The 25,236-nt window shown below is 45.2% G+C and overlaps 2 protein-coding genes across 2 annotated transcripts; both read right to left on the bottom strand.

Annotated features, from left to right (window-relative positions):
• Positions 1-63: 63 nt before the first annotated feature.
• Positions 64-9,702, bottom strand: LOC121290072 (MAM and LDL-receptor class A domain-containing protein 1-like). The gene is made up of 3 exons (XM_041210227.1): positions 9,153-9,702; positions 6,996-7,126; positions 64-468 (listed from the first exon to the last, which is right to left on the bottom strand). Exons 1-3 carry the CDS (start codon positions 9,586-9,588, stop codon positions 313-315), a joined length of 723 nt encoding a protein of 240 aa, XP_041066161.1. The 5' UTR covers positions 9,589-9,702; the 3' UTR covers positions 64-312.
• Positions 9,611-24,301, bottom strand: LOC121290078 (mucin-17-like). The gene is made up of 10 exons (XM_041210234.1): positions 24,220-24,301; positions 22,451-22,558; positions 22,008-22,069; positions 21,099-21,192; positions 18,098-18,215; positions 15,383-15,564; positions 14,427-14,508; positions 13,586-13,746; positions 9,821-11,762; positions 9,611-9,623 (listed from the first exon to the last, which is right to left on the bottom strand). Exons 1-10 carry the CDS (start codon positions 24,299-24,301, stop codon positions 9,611-9,613), a joined length of 2,844 nt encoding a protein of 947 aa, XP_041066168.1.
• Positions 24,302-25,236: the final 935 nt, after the last annotated feature.

The following is a 25,236-nucleotide window of genomic DNA, read 5'->3' as shown; positions in this document are numbered from 1 at the left end:
ACAAAGAAGGTAAAACAAATTCCATGTGTTTATTGCATCTGACACTGAATACATAGCATCATAGGCTGGAGGCTGGCTTTGGGAAGTGGGCCAGGTGTCAACAAGTGCTCCAATCTCTCAGAAGGCGGCGCATTGCGATAAAATATTACTTCACATGAACCAGCCCAAATAGATGGGCTCCTCTTCTGAATACAACACATCTCCTGCCCTTGTTGGTGTATGCAGTTACCATTCCATGAACACTGCTCTGACATTGGGCAGTCAGCACGCCCTCAGCAGGACTTTATCAAAGAAATTTGCCATCACAACCTGCTAACCCAAGTGAGATTTGTTCCTCTTCTTCAGGGCCCGGTTGCAGGATGGGTTACGGCGTTTCCAGCCTGAGGCACAGCTACTTCTGTAGATCTGCATGTCATCAATTGCAGCAGCACTCTGATAGTTCAGTCCCAGAACGCCTTCAATAATCACCTGAAGAGGCAAAGACAAGTCAGATCTGGGAAGAGAAACTGAGCTACAGTAAAACATTTAACGCCCGGTAACAGATGTTAAGGGCTTGTTCAAGCAGCTGCTTAGCCTGGATGAAGAACAAACAGACAAACACACGGACATTATGGGAGGGAATCAGGCCATTCAGACTAAGCAATTTATCGTCCACGTAAACAAACATTCCAATTAATTTACCTGCCCTGTTCCCATATCCTTTCATCAATTTTGCTTGAAACATTGATCCACTTTAACATCGACATAGTTTCTGCCTCAACTAACTCTGGAATTGAATTCAACAGCCTCATGACTCTCTGTCTCAAGCAGTTTCCTTGCATTCTGTTCCAATTTTGTACATGCTGTCGAAGCTTTTCATCTTGCACTCATCAGGACTGATTAGCAAAAATACCCATTGCAAATGGAACAATTCAAACTGCATGAGAAGAGAGTACTGACTGATTGGCAAGTGGACTGTGATTGGTAGAGGTGTTGCAATGGAGAATGCACCAGGGAACACTTAACTACCAAGCTGATTTCCCCATGCAACATCAATATCTGGTAGCGTTGTGAGGCTCCAAGGCCAACCCAGGCATACATATCTGTAAACCCGGCAAAGGGCCTGGAGTTGTCATCCTTAACAAAAGTGACTATATCAACCAAAGACACCCCTTTCTTAATGACAGGTCCAAATCCTAATCCATCTGACGTACTGCTAAGCAGGACCAGACAGACCTGTTCAAAAGCAAGTTACAAAAACACTTCTTGAACTTGTGTAAGACTAACGAGCTGCTGGGTGGTTTATGATAAGATGTGAGGACGAATCCTATGTATGGGCTGCTCAAAACACACAAGAATGAAGTCCCTTTACGCCCTATATTATCTATGACTGGTTCTGCACAACATGAATTGGCCAAATGCTTGGGCGAGTTGCTACAACCAGGTCTGAGCAAATTTTTCACATACATGGTGAAGGATTCCTTCACCATTGTGAAAACCATAAAGGACTTGTGTATTGATAGCAAGGCTGTGTCCATATGCTAGTTTGACATTGCTAACCTATTCACCAATGTTCCACTTCAGGAAGCCATAGACGTTTGCACAGCAGCAGTCTAACATGGCAATCTGGATGCGCTGCCATTGTCTGAATCTGTATTTATTGGACTTATGAACTCAGCAACTCGTGCAGCTGAATTCAGTTTGAATAGCACCATATATGCCCAAATAGATGATGTTGCCATGGGATTCCCTTTAGGCCCAAGTCCGCACAAACCTTTTTGTCAGCTTCCAAGAGATACACATCTTCAATGGTATGCTTTCTAACATCCTACCTCTCACATATTTTCAATATGTAGATGACACGTTTGCCATATTTGAATCCGCAGCTGCATGTAAGAATTTCCTTACACACCTTAATAGACTCCATCCTGCACTCAGGTTCACCTTTGAAATGGAGCAGTCAAATGAGCCCCTTTTTCTTGATGTGCTAGTTGAGAAATCTGACAATGGGTTCTCCACAACTATCTCCCGCAAGCCTACTTTCATTGGTCAATACACGCGTTGGGATTCCTACAGCTGCAGGCACTATAAGATTAGCCTAATCAGCAACCTCATTATAGGGCCTGAGCCATTTTCTCACCGTGCAAGGATGATGCTGAAACAGGGCCCATCAAAGCTGTTGTGTGGGATAATGGCTACCCTGATCAGGTCACTGCCTGCTGTATATCGTGCAAACTCATGAATGGGCCAAAGGCTACCACTTTCAGTCCTGAAAAGTGCCCAGTATACCTCAGATTACCCTGCAGCTGTAGGAATCCCAACGCGTGTATTGACCAATGAAAGTAGGCTTGTGGGAGATAGTTGTGGAGAACCCATTGTCAGATTACTCAACTAGCACATCAAGAAAAAGGGGCTTATTTGACTGCTCCATTTCAAAGGTGAACCTGAGTGCAGGATGGAGTCCATTAAGGTGTGTAAGGTACCTCAAAAATTTGAGCAACAGGTGAAGCTAGCCGTTTCATGCTGCTACTGTGCACAGCATTCTCTATGCACAGGATACTGCCGACACATTAAAAAGATGTCCTGCCTATCACACAGATGAGTAATGTAGCCTACGAATTTCAGTGCCAGTGTGATGCCAGGTATGTAGGTTGTATGTCCCAATGACTACCAGTTCGTAGCAAACAACAACAGGCAAGGTACAGACTGTACCCAACTAGCCCGTGCTTGCAAAACTTAAACCATAGTGTCCAACATTAGATGTGATTCCGAGATTCGTCATCACTTGTTAAACAATCCTGACTGTGCTAAGAATTACAGTGAAAACTAATTTCAGATTATCAGTCAGGCTCACAGTGTGGCTCACTTACATGTGCTAGAAGCTACATATATTAACATATAGGGCCCTGTCCTTTGCAGAAAGAAAAAGCACATCCATGCATTGCACCTTTTTCAACCAAACAAAAGCTTGGGGACACCCATTCCCTATGGTCATGCCTTGACCAATCAGAGTCAACCTGCCCGATTTGAATTTAAACAAAAACTTATCAGTTAACTGCTTCCTGGTGCATTCTCCATGTACTCTCGCCAAGTTTGCGGATGACACAAAAATAAGTGGAAAGGCAAATGGTGAGGATGACTCAAGGAGTCTAACAAAGGGATATAGATGGGTTAAGTGAGTGGGCAAAAATTTGGCAGATGGAACATAATGTGGGAAAATGAGAGGTTATGCACTTTGGCAGGAAGAATAGAGGAGCTGAATATTATAAATGGTGAAAAATTGCAGAAGGCTGCAACACAGAGGGATTTGGAAGTCCTTGTGCATGATTCCCAAAAAGCTAACATACAAGTTCAACAGGCAAATGGAATGTTGGCCTTTATTTCAAAGGGAATGGAGTATAAAAATAGGGAAGTCTTGCTGAAACTATACAAGGCGCGAGTAAGACCACACCTACAATACTATGAACAATTTTGGTCCCCTTATCTAAGGAAAGATATACTGGCATTGGAGACAGTCCAGAGAAGGTTCACTAGGTTGATCCTGGGTATGAATGGATTTTCTTATGAGAAGAGTTTGAGTAGGTTGGGCCTGTACTCATTGGAATTCAGAAGAATGAGAGGCGACCTTATTGAAACACAAGATTCTTAGGGGCTTGACAGGGTAGATGCTGGGAGGTTGTTTCCCCTTGAGAGAGAGTCTAGGACCAGATGGCATAATCTCAGAGTAAGGGGGTGCCCATTTAAAACAGAGATGAGGAGGAATTTCTTCTCCCAGAGGGTAGTCAATCTGTAAAATTCTCTACTGCAGAGGGCTGTAGAAGTTGTGTTAAGTATATTCAAGGCTGAGATAAGACAGATTTTTAATCAGCAAGGGAATCAAGGGTTATGGGAAAAAGGTAGGAAAGTGGAGTTGAGGATTATCAGATCAGCCATGATCTCATTGAATGGTGGAGCAGACTCAATAGGCTCGTATGTCTTATTGTCTTAATCAATCAAAGTTGACTTGTCAACCAAACAGCACTCTCTTCTTATACAGTATAAATTGTTGTTCCCTTTACAATTGGTATTCTTGCAAATCTGTCCTGATGAGTGCAAGACGAAGAGCTTCAGCAGCATGTCTCTTTTTCTCAGCAATGTTTAACTTAATCTTGTACTTACCCCAGTTGTTTACATGGCTGAGGTGGCGGGGGAGGGGGCGGGGGCGGGGCCGGGGGGGGGGGGGGGGGGGGGGTAGGGGGTGGGGGGGTGGGGGGGTGGTGGAGGTGAGTGGGTTAAGGAAAGTGTTTAGCCATCATGCTTCGGGCATCACGGTGTGCGGCAAATGTGATGGACTGGCTCATCTTTTCCTACCTTTCAATTCACAACTTGTTTCCAGTAGTTGAGAGCGTTTAGATATCTCCAAACTGCTTCAAATTACCCTGCCCCATCCTTTCATATGTTTCAACATTTGGCACTCACCAATCAGTGCCTTGGATTCCATTCTAACTATAAACAGTTAACATTTTCCAAAATAATGGATACTATTCAGTGACCAGGTCACAGAATGAATGCGAAGTACTACAATTTGCTACGGCTAATAGAGAGGCTGGTGATCATTTAGCAGCCTGTTTCTCATTAATGTCAATAGCTCCACAGTGGGAAGTCAATGCAAAGCGAAGAATTGACCACAGACCAACTCGTAATGGCACTCGCAACTCCTCAGATACTGAAGCAGACTCTGTGCAAATGCAGTAAGACCTGGACAATATCCAGGCTTGGGCTGACAAGTGGCAACATTCACACCACACAAGTGCCAGGCAATGACCATCTCCAACAAGAGAGAATCTAACCATTGCCTCTTGATGTTCAATGCCATTACCATCACTGAATTCCCCCACTATCAATATCCTGGGGGTTACCATTGACCAGAAACTGAACTGGACTAGCCATGTAAATACAATGCCTACAAGAGCAGGTCAGAGGCTAGAAACTCACCTCCTGACTCCCCAAAGCCTGTCCACATCTACAAAGCACAAGCCAGGCGTATGATGGAATACTCCCCACTTGTCTGGATGAGTGCTGCTCCAACAATACTCAAGAAGCTTGACACTGTCCAGGACAAAGCAGCCCACTTAATTGGCACCACATACATAAACATTCACTCCCTCCACCACCGATGCACAGTAGCAGCAATGTGCACCATCTGCAAGATGCACTGCAGGAATTCACCAAGGCTCCTTCGACAGCACCTTCTAAACTCTGGACCACTGCCATCTATAAGGACAAGGGCAGCAAATAGGTGGGAACACCACCGCCCGGAACTTCCCCTACAAGCCACTCACCATCCTGACTTGGAAATATACTGCTGTTCCTTCACTGTCGCTGGGTCAAAATCCTGGAACTCCTTCCCTAACAGCACTGTGGGTGCACCTACACCACATGGACTGCAGCCGTTCAAAAAGGTGGCTCACCACCACCTTCTCAAGGGCAACTTGGGATGGGCAATAAATGCTGGCCCAGTCAGTGAAGCCCACATCCCGTGAATGAATAATAAAAAATAATTTAATCATTAATAATAAATCATCTGGACTTTTATTCCCTAATTTATTGCAGACAGCCACATTCTCCACATCCTGTGTCTAACTCCAGGGAGTTTAAAACAGCAGTCATCCACAATACTTAAATTGCACTCAGGGATATAAATGTCTCATCTTCACTTGTCATATAGTTGATATGTTGATGGCTGGTTGTGATGTTGCTGCGCCAACAGCAATCAGTCTGATCAGCCCCAAGTCTTTCTATGGTAGCCAGTGCACATCACATTTCCACCCATCTGTTCAATTAAAAGCAGAAAACTATCTCAACCTTACCAGACAAGCATAAAAACTGCCTTAGCCCACCCAAGACACTTGTCAGCAATCTGGAGAGGAGTGGCGAGACCATGGCTGATCTGATAATCCTCCACTCCACTTTCCTGATTTTTTTCCTCATAGCCTTTGAATCCCTTACTGATTAAAAATCTTTCTACCTTAGCCTTATATTTAAAGACCCAGCCTCTACAGCCCTCTGCGGTAAAGAATTCCACAGATTGACCACCCTCAGAGAAGAAATGCCTCCTCAACTCTGTCTTAAACAGGTGACCTTTTACTCTGAGATTATGCCCTCTGGTCCTAAACTCTCCTATAAGGGGAAACAACCTCTCAGCATCTACCCTGTCTCACCTGAATATATTGTCGGGTTTCCATAGGGAGCCATCTTTGGCTATGAGCCTTGGCTCTAGGTACGATGCCCAGCCACATTTGGCAACGTATTGGTGCAGTTGGTCTAGGATCTTGTTATGATCCTTAATTTGCGAATTCTTAACAAGTGGGCAGCACCCAGAAAATGTGAGTGAGGGATTTGTTTGGAGCCTCGCATCGTCTGCAACTTTTAATTGTATTTGGCCAATGCCGAGTTAGGATCGACCGTATCAGGTACAGGTTACATCATAGTAACACTGTTTATAAAGGGGGCAGGGATGTTTCAGAACCAGAGACAGAAGCTGGCTGATCAGAGAAGCTCAACCTTCAACTTGGTTTGAGCAGCCAGGAATGTATCAGGATCAAACAATAGGGAGGGAAGATAAACCTGTAATGCTGATAACATAGAACAAAGGCCACACGAACTGAGTGAGGATCTGCTGTACCCCCTTCACTGAGGTAAATGGTTTGTCAATCCCAGACAGAGCAGTTCACAGAAAGCCGCCTCGCCTTGGCGAGACCTAAAATTCCAACCTCAACTGCTGGAGCCCAAATCCACAAGCAGCAATCACATCAGCACTCAAGTGTGCAAATGGGTGCCTCGGGATACACTTAAAATCCCGGATCAAGCCTTCAGTGCATTCACCTCACCAGGGCACTCCTCAGAGATCGCAATAAAAACAGCACAGCAGGCTGTTTAAGTGCACATTAACAGTTGACTTTTGACAGGTTTCTTTCTTTAGCAGTCTGCACGCTGATCCTTCCTTTCAACGTAACACAAACCATAATTTGACCTACTCGATACGTCTCCCCATTAGTGAAAATATCAATCTCAGCATTTAGCCACTTGCGGCCTTGATTTCCAGAGACGGACCACAGCTTGTGCCAGTGAGGAGAGTTCTCGTATTTTAGGAATACGTTTAAGGAACCTGCAAGAAAACACATTTAGACTCTCCGTTAGCAGGTCTTCCATGCAGCCGATTTTAATGCAGAAATAATATCCCTGCGGTGTCTTGGTGAAAAGGCTTTCGTTAAGATAGTGTCATTTGCAGCGGATGGAGGGAACCAAAAGCAAATCTAACATTATACTGCCGCTTTCCCGTCAGTGAGTAACATGCTTATCTATCTGTGATCTTTCCTCCTGTTCAGTCCTACCCTGAGACACATTGAGGGAAAAAAAATGTTAATCTAAGTAAGGAGTTCCTGCTCCCCACCTGTCATAATATCACACAGTCCATCTCCAGAAGTGCCCATCACCCAGCACACACAGACCCCTTCTCAACCTCCCTCCTCCCTCTTTCACTGCACACCTGTCCACCACCAAAGTTCACCGAGTTACAAACGGCAGTTTTTCTCCACGTCACCTTTTTGTTTTAATGGCAACAAGATCAAGTCTGCGAATCATCGCAAGTGACGAAGGGAGTCTGCTGTCTGGGTCCCTCACAACTCACCCATGTGTTTCCCAAACATATTGTACCAGAATATCAGGCACTTCTGTCCTCTCAACGGAGGGCTAATGAGTGCGGCCTGCTCCCCACTCTGCCGAGGATACGAAGCTTCTAGATACAGGTAGCGGCCTGCATTTAGAAAAAAAAAGGTCAGTCAAACCAACCAGCCATCATCATCATAAATCTCACTATCTCTGAACCAAAAACGTCTTTCTGACTCTTCACGTTCCCCCACCCTTTTAAAGTTCTTAGTCCTCATTCTAAACGTTTACTTGCAAACGCTTCAGAATTTTCAATCCTTTTATAAGATTCCCTTTAACTTTCTCCCAGTGAACACATCCCACATCTTTCATCATAACTTCATCCTTTAATTCCTGGCATCAAACCAGTGAATCCACATTGCATTTTTCCCAGTGGCCCTGATACAATGCTGTGTGCATCCAGCGCCTAACCATCAACCACTCATTCAAACACGGGGTAGGGCAGCATAGTGGCTATGTTACTGGGTTTGTAATCCAGGGGCCTGGACTACTAATCTAGAGACGTAAATTCCAATCCCACCAGGGCAGTTTGTGAACTGAATTCAGTTGATCCAATGCTGGGATATGAAGCTGCCAGCAGCACTGGTAACCACAAAACTACCAGACTGTTGCAAAAACCCACCTGGTTCATGGTGCCCTTCAAGGAAAGGGAAACCTGTCATCCATACCTGGCCTGCCCTGTAAGGGACTCCAGATCCAGGCCAATGTGGTTGAAAAAAATGACGGGAAGGCTACCAAACATAAATGGCAGCTTTGCTAACATCTACAACCTGTGAATGACTAAATAAAAAAGGGTTCAAAAGAAAGGATGAATAAAGGCAAAAATACTGCAGATGGTAGAGATCTGAAATAAAAACAGAAAGTGCTGAAAATACTCAGCAGGTCTGGCAGCATCTGTGGCGAGAGAAGCAGAGTTAACGTTTCAAGTTCACGTAAGGGAGTGGTAATGATAGAGCTAAAGAAACAAAAGATTGGTCCAGAGTAGGTTGAATAGTAGAATAAAGGTGAGCTGCATCTGAAAGAAAAGTAGCAGAATGTGTTAAAAGCAGAATAAAGACATTTTTCTTGACATCTTTGTCAATTAATCTTCCCCTCCCTCTAACCTATCCCGGACCTTTCCTTTAGCTCCATCTGTCCCTCCCTCCTTTTTCAACAGCATCAAACCCACCACGCATTCCTATCTCTCTTCAGTTCTGAAGAGGGGTCAGATGGACTTGAAACACTAACTCAGCTTCTCTCTCCACTGATGCGAGAACTGCTGAGTTTTTCTAGCATTTCCGATTTTATACCTGAAGATGAGATTGTCTTCTGTCTTTCCAGATTTTAACGAACCTTATTTCAGAACCTTTTTGTCCTTATTTCCATCCATTGCCTCTGCCCCTGTCCATTTTTAAATATATGAGCTATCCCCTCCTTCCCACATTTCAATCCCCCAAATGCCTCAAACTCATTTGATTCTTTCTCACCTCCTTGGCCTTTGCACTGGCCTTTTGTATGGTCCCATTTTGGTCCAGTTCTTCTTGAGAATATTTGGTGGCGATGAAGCATCCAGTCAAAGTCATCTGTCGTGGATTGTTCCCAGTCACACAGACCATGTTCGAAGTCACAGAGCAGTTCCACAGCAAGGTCGCCAAGCAATGCTGATGGACTGGGAGATATCATATTCAAATCATAAAAGGGGTTGCTTGCTACAGGGCTGTACCATCTGGTCAAAGTAAATGGCGAAACAATGGGCTGGGTGTCTGTGGCACTGATGAATGCAGGGGTCGTGGACTCTGGCAGGGTGACTGCGGGGGGCGTGGACACCGGCAGGGTGACCGCGGGGGGCGTGGACCCCGGCAGGGTGACCGCGGGGGCCGTGGACTGAGGGAGATGGCCTGCAGCATTAGTGGACTCTGACATGGTCTTCCCAGGGTGGGTGGACTCAGGCAGGGTCCCTGCAGGGTGTGTGGATGCCCAAAGAGTGTCCGCAGAGAGACTGGATGCTGGAAAGGTCTCCGCAGGGGGCGTGGACTCCGGCAGGGTGACCGCGGGGGGCGCGGAGCCCGGCAGGGTGACCGCGGGGGGCGCGGAGCCCGGCAGGGTGACCGCGGGGGGAGTGGAGCCCGGCAGGGTGACGGCAGGGGGCGCGGACCCCGGCAGGGTGACGGCGGGGTGGGTGGAGCCCGGCAGGGTGACCGCTGGGGGAGTGGAGCCCGGCAGGGTGACCGCGGGGGGAGTGGAGCCCGGCAGGGTGACCGCGTGGGGAGTGGAGCCCGGCAGGGTGACCGCGGGGGGAGTGGAGCCTGGCAGGGTGACCGCGGGGGGAGTGGAGCCCGGCAGGGTGACCGCGGGGGGAGTGGAGCCCGGCAGGGTGACGGCGGGGGGCGCGGACCCCGGCAGGGTGACGGCGGGGTGGGTGGAGCCCGGCAGGGTGACCGCTGGGGGAGTGGAGCCCGGCAGGGTGACCGCGGGGGGAGTGGAGCCCGGCAGGGTGACCGCGGGGGGAGTGGAGCCCGGCAGGGTGACCACGGGGCGGATGGAGCCCGGCAGGGTGACCGCGGGGCGGGTGGAGCCCGGCAGGGTGACCGCGGGGCGGGTGGAGCCCGGCAGGGTGACCGCAGGGCGGGTGGAGCCCGGCAGGGTGACCGCGGGGGGAGTGGAGCCCGGCAGGGTGACCGCAGGGGGCGTGGAATCAGACAGAGTGCCGGCTGGGTCTTTGGACTCCGGTAGGGCAGTCGCAGGGGGAGTGGAGGTCAGCAGCAATTCTGTAGGGCGAGTGGACTCCTGCAGAGTGACCGCAGGGAGAGTGGACTGAGGGAGATGTTCTGCAGCATTAGTGGACTCTGACATGGTCTTCCCAGGGTGGGTGGACCCCAGCAAGTCATACGCAGGGGGAGTAGAGGCCAGCAGCAACTCCACAGGGAGAGTGGGCACAAACAGCATGTCCGCAGGGGGACTGGACTGCAGTAGGATGTCTGCATGAGGAGGCGTGGTTGTCATCAGAGGGTCACTTGATGTAAATGCCTTGTTCCATTCAGCGAAACTATTAGGTTTCAGGTGAGAATACAGTCCTTTTGTGTGCAAGGTCACTGTCGGAACTTTTCTCTGTGTGGTCATTCTGATCTGCACACTGGTACTTTGCTCAATATCTGTGGCAAGAGCTTGAGGTGCTATGGTGGTGTGAGTTCCTGGGATTATCAACTGTGGAGGCACAGTTGGCACCTTAAGTTGACTGGCTAGGGTCACTGTTTTCAAGTGTCCAGTTGTGTGTGTCTGGGTGACTGGGGGAAGAACGGGCAATCTTTGATATCTATGTTTACTACTTTGACAGGACATGGTGAGCTGTTTTGGATAAATAGCATTGCTCAGAATGGGAGGAAAACTAACTGATGGCAAAGATTGGTGAACAATATTGACTGTGTGTGTGCGTGTGTCTGGTAAATCAGTCCAGCTGATTGGTCGAAAACCCTGGCGAACAGTGGTCAATGAGTCAGCCAGAAACAAAACTGACCCATGAGTCCGGTTATCAGTTTTAAGGGCGTGGGGAGTTCTGGGCAACGATTCAATCTGGCCAAATGAATTTTGGCTTCGTTGGTGGAAAGCTGGTTCCTCGGTCAAGTGGCTGATGCATGCCTTGGGGCAAGCTATAGGTCGTTGAGTCGGAGCCCGCATGGTCAGTGCAGGAGACATTCTGTGCAGAAGGGAGTGAGTGGTCACCAGGTTTGCGGTCAGACTCTGGGAAAAAGGCAGCTCAGTTAGAGTGGGAAACAGTGTCTCAACTTTTCCTTTCTGGACACGTGCCACAACAGGCAACTCCTCCTGATCCCCAGAAGCTTCAGGTGCAGGTTCTTTTAACGCCGCTATGACAGAGGTATTCTGGATGACTGCTGGCACCGACTTAGTTGGCCAGGAAGTGGGTGAGCATGTGCCTAGTAGAAAGCACTCAGGATATCCACGGGCAGTGGTCGTGGTCTGGTTTCCTGTGGACCCATTCCCGTTCAAGCTCCTCACTTTCGCTGTTTCAGGATAGATATCCAATAGATATTTCAATCTCCTCGCTTCTTTAGTTCTTCCAAGTTCATGCAAGGAACCATCTTCATTCAGCATTTGAAGACATAAGGTGTTTTGGGTGAGGAGGGAGGGGAGGAAATGGAACAATTTAAATAGGGATTTGCAAGTTTAAAATTTCAGTTCTTCAGGCTTAATGAATTATAGAATAACAGAGAAGGAAGCTGTTTAGCCCACGGTACCTACATCAGCTCTTTGCTGAAGCTATCCAATTAGTGCCATTCCCCTCTTCATTCTCCATGGCCTTGTAACCTTTTCCCCATTCAAATATTTATCCAGTTCACTTTTGAACATTATCACTGGACCTACTTCCACCTTTTCAGGCAAAGCATTTGAGACCATAACTCACAGCATTAAAAAGTATATCCTTCTTCATGTTACCTCTGGTTCTTTTGCCCATCACATTAAACCTGCGTTTGCTGGCTGCCCATCTTTTCACTATTGGGAAACAGTTTGTCTCCATTTACACCATCAAAACCCTTCATGATTTTGAAACACCTCTATCAAATCTCCTCCACTCAAAGAGGTACAATCCTGGAGGCTTCAAGTTGAGGAAGAATGCTGAGTGCATTCTGCAGTCAGATTGACTTTTTTTAGTTGAGGCACTAGTGGGAAAAGCAGCTCCTTGCTGCAGGAAAGAGGGAATAGCTGGCCAGGGCTATTTGTTCCAACCTTTTTTATTCCATCAGAGCATCACCAGGTGTAGGGCTGCTGCTTGTGAAGAGGTCAGTGGGCCAGAGAACACCCCTCCCAAAAAACAGGATAAGTGTCCCAAGTTAATGAAAATAATTATCTCCAGATACATAGAATGAAGAGGGGAAAAAAAAAAGCTATGACTCAAGGCTGTTGTGTGAAGGACATGCAGTGGAATAGAAAGGAATGTGCTAAACCACAACTCCTGATGTGCCACAGATATTACACAATGAAAACCAAATTAGGAGAGTTCCTCTTCAAAGGGCATTTAAATCACAAGAGCAAGGCAAGTTTTCCACTGGCTGTTTTTGAGTATGGATAGTTGTTATGGGATCCATGACCTTCCTTATGCAGAAGGACTTCAATATCTGCAATACAGAAAGATATACAAGCAGCATTCTGTGCCAACATTTAGATATATCTACATACCATTCTCCCTGAACAATGCCATTCTTTATCATACAGATAAAAAGTGTTCACTGTTCATTCAAGATGGACACTAGCCTTCCCAGCTAGGTTAAGGCACATCTCCAAATTGCGCTGTGAAGAATCATGAGCTTTCCATCCCTGATCATGAAAGTGGCTGCTATCATGAACTAGCTTGAGAGGTTATGGAGATAGCTCTTGATTGAAAGCTTCTTTTCTACGGGAAGTTGCAAAACAATCATTACCTCAAAGTTGCAGCTTTGAGTCTCTGATAAAGATTGTGTTCAGTTGTCCACAAATAATATTTAAATCACTGGATGACAAGCACAGTTCTCAGAGACGAGAAGGCTTCTAAGTCTAATTCAGGAACTCTCAAAGCAACTTATGGCCCAATTTTAAGAAGCTAAATAACTATGGGCAATTTATTGAAAAAGAAAATTGATTTTCTTCCCTCCTCCCACATAAAGAACTCAGGGATAAGCAGACCACCAGCACCAGGTGAGATAAAACACTGGATGGTCCATAAAACTAAGTGGAAGCAGCATGGAGGGAATCCAAGGAAATGAACTAGAGTTTGAATCTACTACGCTCATGGACACAGACCAGCACATGCTTGAGAATGATCTCTTTTGTGCTTTTCACACAGGTTGAATAGGACCGAGACCCATTTGCATCAGGTGTGAGAGGAGTCAAGTATTTTCTTAAAAGGATTTGTTCCTCAGACCCTTACGTTTCGCCACATTCGCCTTATCTTTGAGATACGTGGTGCAGTTGTAGAGCCGGTTAACCTTCATCAAGTCCAGCTCACTCAGGCGGATGCGCTGGCCAATCACAGAATCCGTATCCATCAGTGGTCTCAGGGTTGGCTGTCCGTTCTTGGAAAATGCAGTCCTACAATTGGGAGAGAATTTTATCGCACATTAAGGCAGGAGTTGTGAAAAGAAAACTTGCCTTTACATAGCACCTTTAACATAATAAAAAGTCCCAAGGCTCTTCACAAGAGCACTGCCAAACAAACTCTGACAATGAGTCACATGAGAAGCTATTAGGACAGATGACCAAAGGCTTGGTCATTAGAATTAAAGTGCTCAGAACCCAGGCAGCTGAATACATGTCCAGAAGTACTGCCGTGATGAAAATCAGGGATGCACAAGAGCCCAGAATTGGAGCAGTGCAGGTATCTCAGGAGGGTTGTATGGCTGGAGAAGGTTACAGATGTAAGGAGGGGACACGGTCAAAGAGAAATTTGCAAACAACGATTAAGAGTTTTTATGAAAAAAAGGTGTTGCTGGACTGGGAACTAATGTTGATCAGCGGACATGGGTGACTGGTGATTGGGAATTGGTGCAATGTAGGATACGGGCCACACAAGTTTTGGATGAGTTCAAGTTTTGAGAGTGGAAGGTTCTAGATGACATGCAGATAAGAGTTGCTGGGCTGCGACTCAATTCAGGGCTTCACAGCAGCTGTGAATATATTGTGAGCCCCAGGAATGTCCCTCAGGCTTCTGTTCATTCCGTCTAGAAAGAGAGAAACAAGTGGCTACAATACCAAATCCCCACCACACTCACCTGCTGTAGTGCAAGATGGAGCCATAATCATATTTGGTCTTGAGATTGTTGGTATTTTGCTTCAAGAAATTATGTTCATAACCTGAAACAGAAGCCAGGTAACTGTTGGCACATGTGAGAACGAAACAGAACTACATTTCTTGAAGATATTTTTGCTCATCATGATGTCTAGCTAAACTAATAAAACAACTCCATTACAAGCTATGGGGCACCTTCATAACAGTCAACAAGTTTGGTCCACTCTATTAGTGTGAACTCCTCCCCTTGTAGCAGACCCCCTAACAGTGAGTAAGCAATTTTATAGCAGGTTAGTTCTCGGTTTCAAATCCAACTCCGCCTCACACACCTTGGCTAAAAGTTAGACTGGCACATTGCTGCTTTTCCCCTTCTCTGGCTGCACTTCCAAACAGAGGCCTGTAAGAAAATCTCACACTCACTGTCGCAGAATCTCTTTGCTTTTACATGTGCATCCTAGAGAAGACTGGAGGGATTGACCTGAAAGAGGTCTTCAAGATCATGAAAGGGGTTGATGGGGCAGACATAAGATAAGACATTTCTGTTTGCAAATAAAACCAGAACCGGAGGACATAAATATAAGATAGTCACAAATAAATCCAACAAAGAATACATGAGAAATGTCTATAAGCAGGGAGTGTTGTAGGTGAGACAAATATTGTAGATGCATTTAAGAGGAAACTAGATAAACAGGGGAAAATGGAAAAGAAGGATATGTTGGTGGGGTTAGACGAAGAAGGGCAGGAGGAGGCACACAAAGAGCATAAACACTGGCATGGACCTGTTTGGCTGAATGGTCTGTTACTGCAATTTAAATACTTTTCAGGGTCCCAAGGCCCTGAAATTTCCTGAGCTTGGCTTAAAATTCAGTCTGCAAGCAGGGGATTACCCAGATTTGTATTGGGGGGAGGCAAGAAGTGACAAGGAAGGAAACGCTTTACCAGGCCACACGTTCTTCCACTCAATTTTGATGTATTTGTCTCGGTCACTCCTCGCATGCTCATGCCAGAAACCTAGTGAGTGCATGACCTCATGTTCAACAACTCCCTTCCCCTTCTTCAGGCACTGGTGATTCAGTGAGATGAGCTGCATCCCACCAACACGGCCCACGGATGAGTAACACCTGAGAGACACAGATAAATGGCAATGAAATTCAGACACAAAACTGAAACACGACATAATGTCCAGGGCCAAACTGAAAAACTACAGCAATGTAGCATAAGCAAATGAGAAAGATCTGGAAACCAAATGGAGCAGTTACTCAGACATCCTCTCTGAAAGATGAACACCACACTGAACATATTTAAGTGCCACTCCAGCAGCTTGAACATATCATCCAGGCTGACACTGCAGTCCTGAAGGAATGCTGAGCTGTTGGAGTGCCACCTTTCAAATCAGACATTAAACTGATGGTAAAAGCAAAATACTGCGGATGCTGGAAATCTGAAACAAAAACAAAAATAGGTGGAAAAACTCAGCAGGTCTGACAGCATCAGTTTAACATTTCCAGTCCATATGACTCTTCATCAGAATTAAGGAAATATAGAAATGAGGTGAAATATAAGCTGGTGGGATCATTAGGACTCTCTCTCTGGATGTAAACAATCCCACAGCATCATTTGAAGGAAAGCAGGGGAGCTTTGCTTGTGTTTCTCAGTCAGCATCATAAACAGATTATATGGTAATTTATCTCATGAGGCCTTGCTGTGCGCTATGTTTCTGAAATTAGAACAGTGACTCCACTTCAAAAAGTACTTTGGCAAAACACGGCAGATGTTGGAAATCTTAAAATATAACAGGAAAGGTTGGAAATACTCAGATCAGTACGGTGGAGAGAGAAAAACGAAGTCAGCAAAGTGGAAAGTATACAGACGCAAAAGATTTTAAGCCTGTACAGAGGCAGGAAAAAAGTCAGGGAGGAGAAGAAAGAATAAAGAGGCCTGAGAATGAGAGTGTGATAAAAGACAAAAGGAATGATGGTCAAGGCAAAAGGCGATGGTAGTGGGACAAGTAAAAGGAACAAAACAGATGAGTCTCAAGAAGTTGGAAATGGCAACTGCAGAATCATTAGTCGTACCATTGTCCAAAAATTGGGAGCAGTGTTTATAATCTGAAATTGTTAATTTTGAGTCCAGAAGGCTACAAAGTGCCAAACTTGAAACATGAGGTGCTGTTCCTCCATTCAGCTTCATTGAAACAGTATTGGAGGCCAAGGACAGTAGGTCAGAGCGAGAGTTGGATGGAGAATTTACTTGTTAGGTGATTGGGAGTTCAAGGTTACACAGACTGAACAAGTGGTGTTCAGCAAAATAATCACCCAATCTGTATTTGGTATTCTCAGTGTAGAGGAGACCACATCATGGGCAGTGATTTTATTTTGTTTATGGGATGTGGGCATCACTGGCAAGGCCAGCATTTGCTTCCCATCCCTAATTTCCCTTGAAAAGGTAGTGGGGTGAACTATCTTCTTGAACAGCTGCAGTCCTTGTCGTGAATACAGTATTCTAATTTGAAAAAAGCACAAATACATTGCTGTTTAACCTGGTAAGTGTTTGTAGCCCTTGATTGTGAGATGCAACAACTTCCCTTTCGCACACTCCTTTCTCATTGTCTGGGATTCAAAACACTTCTTCCAGATGAAACAGCAATTTAATTTCACTTCTTTCAACTAAATCTCAGGAGGTGGGTCACTCATTTGAATATGTACATCAGATTTTCTCTCTCTTCTAACTTTAACACCGGCTGGCTGGGTTTACTGAACCTTAGAAGATCCAGCAGCAAAAGGGAAGTGAGGACTGCTGTTTGGAAAAGGCAAGTTCTATTCTTGCTCTGTTAGAGACCAGGAGGCTTATCCTCCATCTCCCCAAGCTAAGCCTGATTTGTGCACCTACAATTGAACTTTTCCACTGATTGGACCCAAATCTCTCTCCGATCTCCCCTTCAATCCACACCATGCCCAACATCCCACGATCTCTACCCAAGCAGCAGCACCTGGGCTGCAGCCACTTCTGCAGTGCTTCCCACCAGACAGCTAGCCAAGCCTATTCGGACACCAGAGCTTCTTCCGCCCACCCCTTCAACGCTCAGAAATACCACCTGAGTAAATATTAGGACCATTAACTCTGCTGGTATCTCCACAGAGGCTACCTTACTTACTGAGTACTTCTAACTTTTTCTGTTTACACTTCGCAAATACTTCATTGTTTTTAAAGTGCTTTGGGACAAAAAAAGTCATGAAAGGCATGATGCAAATCCAAGACTTTCTTTTAGAGTAATTGTTACCACAAGGGAAGATTGCAGGCTTTTACTCTATCAGCTACGTTCCTCATCTCACTGATGGCATGAAGAAGGAGACACTGAAACAAAGTCTAGAAATGCCATATTAGTTTTTTCATTATTCATTTATGGGTGTAGGCTTTGCTGGCTAAACCAGCATTTATTGCCCATCCCTAATTGCCCTTGAGAAGGTGGTGGTGAGATGCCTTCTTGAACTGCTGCCTTGAGCCACTAGCATTGGCCACTCACTTGCGTTCCTGGGGAATATTAACAGTGGACTGGAAGCATCACCCAACACAGCTATAAACAGCCGACGACCGCAAAACAAAAAGAACACAGATCAGGACCGCCACACCACGGCCCCCACAAGTTGTACATACCCATGAATGGGCTGAATGGAAATGAAGTCCCCCTCATCACAGTGAGGTACAAACCGTACACACGTGAATTTCTCAAAGTCCTTGAATCCTCGGCTGATAGAGCTCCGAGTCTCCTCATCTGGAGGAAGAGAACTATTAGATATAGTATTTTTAAATAAATTAAAAATCTGAACTCAAAAGGGAAAATAGAAATACACTGTATATCAATCAGCATCTAGAATTCTTAAAGTTGAAAAGACGAGTTAATATTCTGGGTAGATTTCCTACATGCACCTCTCCCTGGTAAAAGCTGACTAACCTCATCTGTATTTCTTGTCTTGTGCTTTTAATATTTTTTCCCATTTAAAAATGCAGGATGTTAAGAACATAAGAAATAGGAGTAGGAAGAGACCATGGGCCCATCGAGCCTGCTCCACCATTCAATACAATCACTGCTGGCGTTACTCCTCAACTGCAACTGGCTGCCCCCTCCCCATTCCCTTGATTCCCTGAGAGACAAAAAATCTGACTGACTATCTCAGCCTTAAATATATTAAACGATGGAGGATCTGGCACCACCTGGGATAGACAACTCCAAAGATTGACAACGCTTTGACTGAAGAGGTTTTCCCTGACCTCAGTCCAAAATGATCAACCTCATCCTGAGATTATGCCCCATGTTCTAGATTCCCCAACCAGGAGAAACAACCTCCCAGTGTCTATACCCTGTCAAGTTTGTTTCTTTCAATGAGATCACCTCTCATTGTTCTGAACTCTAGTGAATATAGGCTCAATTTACTCAACCTCTGGTCATTGGACAACCTTCCCATCTCAGGGACCAATCTAGTGAACCTTAGTTGGACTGGCTCCAATGCAAGCATATTCTTCCTTAAATATGGAGACGAAAATTACATACAGAATTACAGGTTCGGTCTCACCAAGTCCTGTACAATGACAGTGTGACTTCTTTCTTCTTGTACTTAAATCCACTTGCAATAAAGGCCAACATATTATTTGCCCTCCTAATTGCTTGCTATGTCAATTTGGTGTTCCTTGTATGAGTACACCCATAACCCTCTGAACATCAACACTTAGAATTTTCACACCTTTTAAGAAATATTGTGATTTCCTATTCTTCCAAACAAAGTGAAAAATATTTCACTTCCTCACATTATGCTCCATCTGCCACTTTGTTACCCACTCACGTAACCTATCCATATCTCTTTCCAGCATCTTTGTGCCCTCCTCACAGGTTGCATTCCCACCTAGCTTTGCATCATCAGCAAACTTAGGGACATTACACTTGGTCTTTTTGTCTAAGTAATTCAGATATATTGAAATAACTGAGGCCCCAGCACTGATCCTTGCGACACACCACTAGTTACAGCCCGCCAACTAGAAAATGCCCTGTTCATCCCTATTCTGTTTCCTATCCGATTAACCAATTTTCTATCCATGCTAATATATTCCCCCCCCCAACTTCATGAGTCCTTAACTTTTGCTGTGGCACCTTATCTTAACGCCTTCTGAAAATTCAAGTTTCCTACATCATCTGGTTCCCCTTCATTTAGCCTACTCATTACTAGTTCAAAAAAATCCTAATAAATTTGTCAAACGTGGTTTCGCTTTTGTAAAGCCATGTTGTCTTTGACAGTACTACACATTTCTAAGTACATTGTTAAGATTTCCTTAATAACGGATTTGCGCACTTTGTCAACAACAGATGTCAGGCTCACTGGCCTATAGTTCACTAAGTTCTCTCTCCCTCCTGTATTAATCTGGCTGTTACTGCATAAACAACAAGTCCTGTCTATAGAACACATTCATACTTGTTGAACTGAAATACATGCTCATCGTCGGGGTAGCGGCGTATATATTGTGATGCACAAAGATAGGCTGGAGGGTCGAGAAGGTTCTTTGCAGGTCATCATTTTTGCTATATTTCATTCACAAATCAGAAGTCTTCTCACAGACCTGTGCTCAGTCAACTCATCTCAGTCAGGTTTCCCATTCCAAACCGTTGTCCCACATTGGAAAGAGCAAGCGTGTAGAGACAGATTTGTGGCTTAACCGTGACAGTCCATGTAGCCCACAAAAATTCCTTGTTGAGGTTTCCTCCAAAAAGTCTAAGTTGATACTGTTAAGCTACATGGATCAGAGCAATCACAGGTACCATGTCTACTCTGTGTTTAGTTAGCCAATCCAAACCAGGGCTGTCGGCAGGATGTTGCAATAGGTCTGAGTTCCAGGGTTAGGAGGGGAATATAATCAAGCAAAATGTTTACTTCCAATTGTACATGACCCTTTGTTGGAAAGTTTGGATGTTGCAAGGGAACTGACATCATGCTCAGCTCTGGTCCCTCCAACAATTGCGTATTCTTAGCTGCAACTCTTCAGGCTCAGGAAAAAAATAAGATAAATGCTTTTCTCTATCCTCCAAATGTTGTGCTTCGAAAGAACAGGATTCAGAGCAAATGAAGCAGATGCAAAACTAGCTCCAGCAGAGGCTGAAATACCCATCTCCCATCTGGCTCTGTCTGTGGTCTTATGAATGAATGACCACTTGATTAAGCTACTGGAGGGGAACACACACCTGAGGAACTGCATAGGTCAGCACCTTGTAAAGAGAGTGACAAAAATGGAGAGCTGGTATTTAATCAGCAACAGCAGAACTTAATAAGGTAACAGTCACCAGTGGTCCCACATGACACTCTCATCATCATTCGGCCACTGGGATGAGGTGCTGGAGGTCGAGGGGCGGGGGTGGTGGTGGTGGTGGGGGTGTGTGGTGGGAAATTATTTTGTTTTGTCCTAGTCCATCTCAGAGAATCCATAGAGGCTGTGTGGCCAGGGGACCTGGAAGACCAGCTGCAAGATGGAACATCAGTGTCTAACCTCCCATAAGAGCAATTCAGACTGCCACGCCTGAGTGGAATCAGAGTCACAACCCCCACCAGTTATTATGCGTCATTGAACATGAAGGTTAACTATTTCTAATTCCGAGTTCTCACTCAGCGCTTACCGTACTGCTGTGATATTTCATATGGAATTCTCACCATCCCATCTGGCGATTTCTGCCATGTCTTGGTTTCAGACATTACAGCATTCTTCCACAGCTGATTGGAGGGGAAAAATGAGACAGCAAGTTGCACCCAATACACAGCATGCATTGACAATGAAACAGAGGTTTGTTTTTAAACTAAAATATCTAGCTCCTTGCTCGGAAATCCCAGTATTCAATTGCCTTAGGGTCACAAAAGAATCATCACAAATGCCACAAACAATATGGGGTGGACGAATCAACCTAACAGATACAAAATTAAGCATTAAATTCTACCAAAAATAAATCAACCAATTCAACATGTTAATGATTATTGTCTGCAGGATACAGTATCCTACAGTGCCCAATAGTCATGGAAGGCACAAGAGTATGAGTGAATATTGTATGCTCCCTTTTCAGTGCCACTCTGGCATGTACATGACTGCAGAGTAAAGGCCAGGCAGTTAGAGGTGGCCCCCACGGCTCCCCCACACTCTGCATCCCTCCAACCATTCCCCCAACAATAGGACCCCACCAGTCTGGCTCCTGTTTTAGCTAGATCCAGTAGCAGCTTTATAAGAAGCCATGAAAAGATCTTACCCAACCCTCCCCCCAAGCCGTCGAATCCCCTAAATCCTGACTGGTTGCTCAAAGATTAGCAGAGAGGGGCTGAAGTGGGACTGAAAGTTGAGGACTGAAAGTTGAGGGACTGCTCACCTAAATTTGAGCAACTTACCCACAGGGAGAAGAAAGAAATATATCACCATCAACAAACCCCACTACCGCCCACACCCCCCCCCCCCTCCCCCCACCCTTCCTAAGCTAAAAGGGGCAATGGAGCATCACACATATGTCTAGAAAAAGACAAGGTAAACATGAAAGGGAACTTACAGGTTTGATGATGTCCCCTTCGATGAGGAAGCTCCTCCAGGGCTTTTCATATCGAAAGATACCTGTGCCAGGAGAGCAAAAGGTAGCAGTTTTATCCGATAGCCCAGTCAGGATGATGTATCGAGCAGCCAGTATTCACAAGACAAATAAACCAGCACAAAGCAATTTGCAACACAGCAACACAATTAAATATTTGTAGCAAGGGGTTGATTTTAAATTGAATAAAAAGTATGCAAGGGGAGCAGATAACTTTCTGAAGAACAATTCCATTGTTGTGGGGGTTGGGGGTGGACACCTCGAGATTTCATTCAGTCAAGAAAGTCAATTTCCAGATGTAGGGAAGGATTCATATTTAGTCCTACAGCAGCTGCCAGGCAGTAGCTGAAAAATAGCTTACCCCCACTGATAGTAAAATAAACAGAGATGCTAATTCAGGAACATACGCTGGTTAATCCTGACAATTGCATCCTCAGCTTTCAGGGTAGTCTTGGTTTGAACGGTATCCAGACGAAAGCTGCTGCCTTGTTTCTTAACCTCGCTCAGTCTGACTGCTGCAGTATTAACAGAGACAGTTATTAAAACAGGGAGATTAGAATATCTCGCGAACAAAGACAAAGTGGGAAACAGCCACTACCTCTCAGTACAAGAGCCAAGGTGAGAAACACGGGTTGCCACATTCTGCTACTCATGACTGAGCAGAAACTTCAAAAGCGTCAATGGCTCCTAGAAACATCAGGAGGGGATAAAGAATTATTAACAAGGAAAGCAATCAAAGCAATGTTGGTGTTCTGCAACATGTCTGACAGGATGGATCAATCTGACAAATGCAGTTAGCAGTTTAATCAAAGCCATTCTCATCTGTCAACCAAGAACTGAAGCAGTATCTACGTTTTAACCCTTTCAGAGCTCGATTTATTGAGGATGGCTGGGAACTCCAGTACCTTACTGAGTTGCGTGCAAAAAAAAACTGAAATACGTTCCCCCTCCCCGTATGGACTTGTAGATAAATAAATTACACACAATCAATCTTGCTCCTTACGGGCCCAGCACCTGCACGCCCACTCTGTGAAACTTCACTCCATCAGTTCAAAACCCACGGGAATCAGAGCAGAAGTGTGTGCAAAGTGCACACAGCCAGCCGACAGCACTGAATTGCAGAGTAAGATTGAACCTACATTTGGAGAAGAGGCGGAGACGAAAGAGCAAGAATCCTAATCTAAAATATGTGCTGAATGCGCTATGTTTTGTTAAGTGATTGTGTTGTATCTCTGTGTTGATCCAATATATTGAAAGCATTTAAAAAATGAGAATGCGCTTTATAATGGCATTGAAAAGGACAAACAATAACAAAGCTGCTTGTTGGCAGCAGGAGCTGGCACCCAATATCTTTCAGAACTGCAGATATGAGCTATGAAATTCTTAAATATAAAACAATGGCACCCTTCAGCCAAGGAAAGAATTCCCTAAACTTTATTTCAGGGCTTACAAGTTCAAATCCCACCCAAATGAGTGTGAATGGAACGAAAGTCTGCTGATTTTAAGAATCCAAAATGATTGACTCATCCAAGCTCGCTGACCTATACTGACTCCTAGCAAGGCCTGAGCTCTAAAATTCTCATTCTTGTTGTTTTCAATTTCCTCCCGCCCCTATCTCTGGAACCACATCCAGCCCTGCCACCCTACAAGACCTCCCGGTTCTTCTAATTCTGCCTCTCTCTCAGTCCCGTTTTTAATCGCTTCCCCGTTGTCAGCTGTGTCCTCAGACGCCCAGTCTCTTCAGCTTTGGAATTCTCTCCCTAAACCTCTGCCTCCTCCTTGAAGGTGATTCCCTAAAAACCTGCTCCTTCGACCAAACTTTTAATCATTTGTCCGAATATCTCAGGTAAAGCACCTTGGGGCGTTTTACCGTGGAAAAGGTGTATAATTAAAATTTCTTCTTGTGTATGAGGGGCGTGGATAAGGGAGCAGCTGTTCCCCTTAGTTCAAGGGTCAGTCACGAGGGACATAAGTTCAAGGTGAGGGGGGAATGTGAGGAAAAACTTTTTTACCCAGAGGGTAGTGACGGTCTGGAATGCCTGGGAGGGTGGTGGAGGCGAACTGCCTCACATCCTTTAAAAAGTGCCTGGATGAGCACTTGGCACGTCATAACATTCAAGGCTATGGGCCAAGTGCTGGTAAATGGGATTCGGTAGGTAGATCAGGAGTTTCTCACCTGTCGGTGCAGACTCGATGGACCGAAGGGCCTCTTCTGCACTGTGTGATTCTGTGATTGTGTCACAAAAGCCAGTGAACATGAGCCAGTAACTGACACTAATTTAACAATCTCACCTCACCGGGATAGGACAATGATGTGACTGGTGTGGGAAAATGTAAATATTGCAGTCATGGTTCCAGCCTCGCCTTGCAGTTCTCTGCTCTATTGCTGGCAATTAATCTTGTTGACTCTTCTCTGCAACGCTTAATCTTGAATATCTCCCTTGCATCCCATTGATCAGAACTGGACACGGTATTAAGGTGCACTGTCATCCAAGCATTCTCCAATTCTATCTCGGCTTGCTTCAACGTGTATAGCGGTGCCTTGGCATCCTCCTTGCTGTGCTGAGTATTTTATTTTTTTCTTCCTACATACACCACTCTATGTTGAATGTGCTACTGGTCCACCAATTTGCATCCCTACCCTTTAAAACAAATGGTTCCTTGAAGCAATTTTTTTTCCTTTGAGCCACAGTGACATGAGACATCTCTCAGAACCACAATTCCTCTGTGAGCTTCAGATCATCTACTTTATATTTAAATCATAGCATCTGGAACAACTTCTGTGATAAAAGGGAGAGTTACATATGCATATCACATCTGTCAGGAATAGTCCAAACTATTGTGAACTGCAGTTAATGTTATGGAGGTGATGCATCAAGCACTTTTCATATAGCAAGATCCCAGAAATGAAGCAAATGAGTAGTTTGTTTTCAGTGGTGCTGACTCAGGGAAGAATGTTGGCCAGGATACCAGGAAAACTGTGCCCTTTGTTTGGAACGGTAGTGATCTCTTATATCCAACTGAATGGGCAGACAGGGCCTCAGCTTAAATGTCTCATTTGAATGACCGTACCGTCAACACAGCAGCTTTCCCTCAGTAACATCAGGCTATGTCACGTGCTCAAATTGGAGGATAAGGCTCAAACGCACAATTTTCTGGTCACATGGGCTTGTGAAGAACCCTCCTTGTGTCA

The sequence above is a fragment of the Carcharodon carcharias genome, chromosome 17 (assembly GCF_017639515.1).
Source record: "Carcharodon carcharias isolate sCarCar2 chromosome 17, sCarCar2.pri, whole genome shotgun sequence".
Classification (NCBI taxonomy): domain Eukaryota; kingdom Metazoa; phylum Chordata; class Chondrichthyes; order Lamniformes; family Lamnidae; genus Carcharodon; species Carcharodon carcharias.
Note: the sequence above shows the minus strand (reverse complement) of the source record. Positions and strands in the feature narration are given on the sequence as shown.

Excerpts from the sequence above, each read along its gene's own strand:
- LOC121290072 (XM_041210227.1), bottom strand. The coding sequence starts at position 9,588 with ATGTCAGAGTCCACTAATGCTGCAGGCCATCTCCCTCAGTCCACGGCC. Across the intron at positions 7,127-9,152 it reads CCAGTGCAAAGGCCAAGGAG|GTTCCTTAAACGTATTCCTA; the intron begins GTGAGAAAGAAT and ends GTTTTCTTGCAG. Across the intron at positions 469-6,995 it reads CTAATGGGGAGACGTATCGA|GTGATTATTGAAGGCGTTCT; the intron begins GTAGGTCAAATT and ends TTGCCTCTTCAG.
- LOC121290078 (XM_041210234.1), bottom strand. The coding sequence starts at position 24,301 with ATGTTCACTGGCTTTTGTGACACAATCACAGAATCACACAGTGCAGAA. Across the intron at positions 22,559-24,219 it reads CATCGAGTCTGCACCGACAG|CAGTCAGACTGAGCGAGGTT; the intron begins GTGAGAAACTCC and ends TTAATACTGCAG. Across the intron at positions 15,565-18,097 it reads TCCATTCAGCCCATTCATGG|GTGTTACTCATCCGTGGGCC; the intron begins GTATGTACAACT and ends TGTGTCTCTCAG.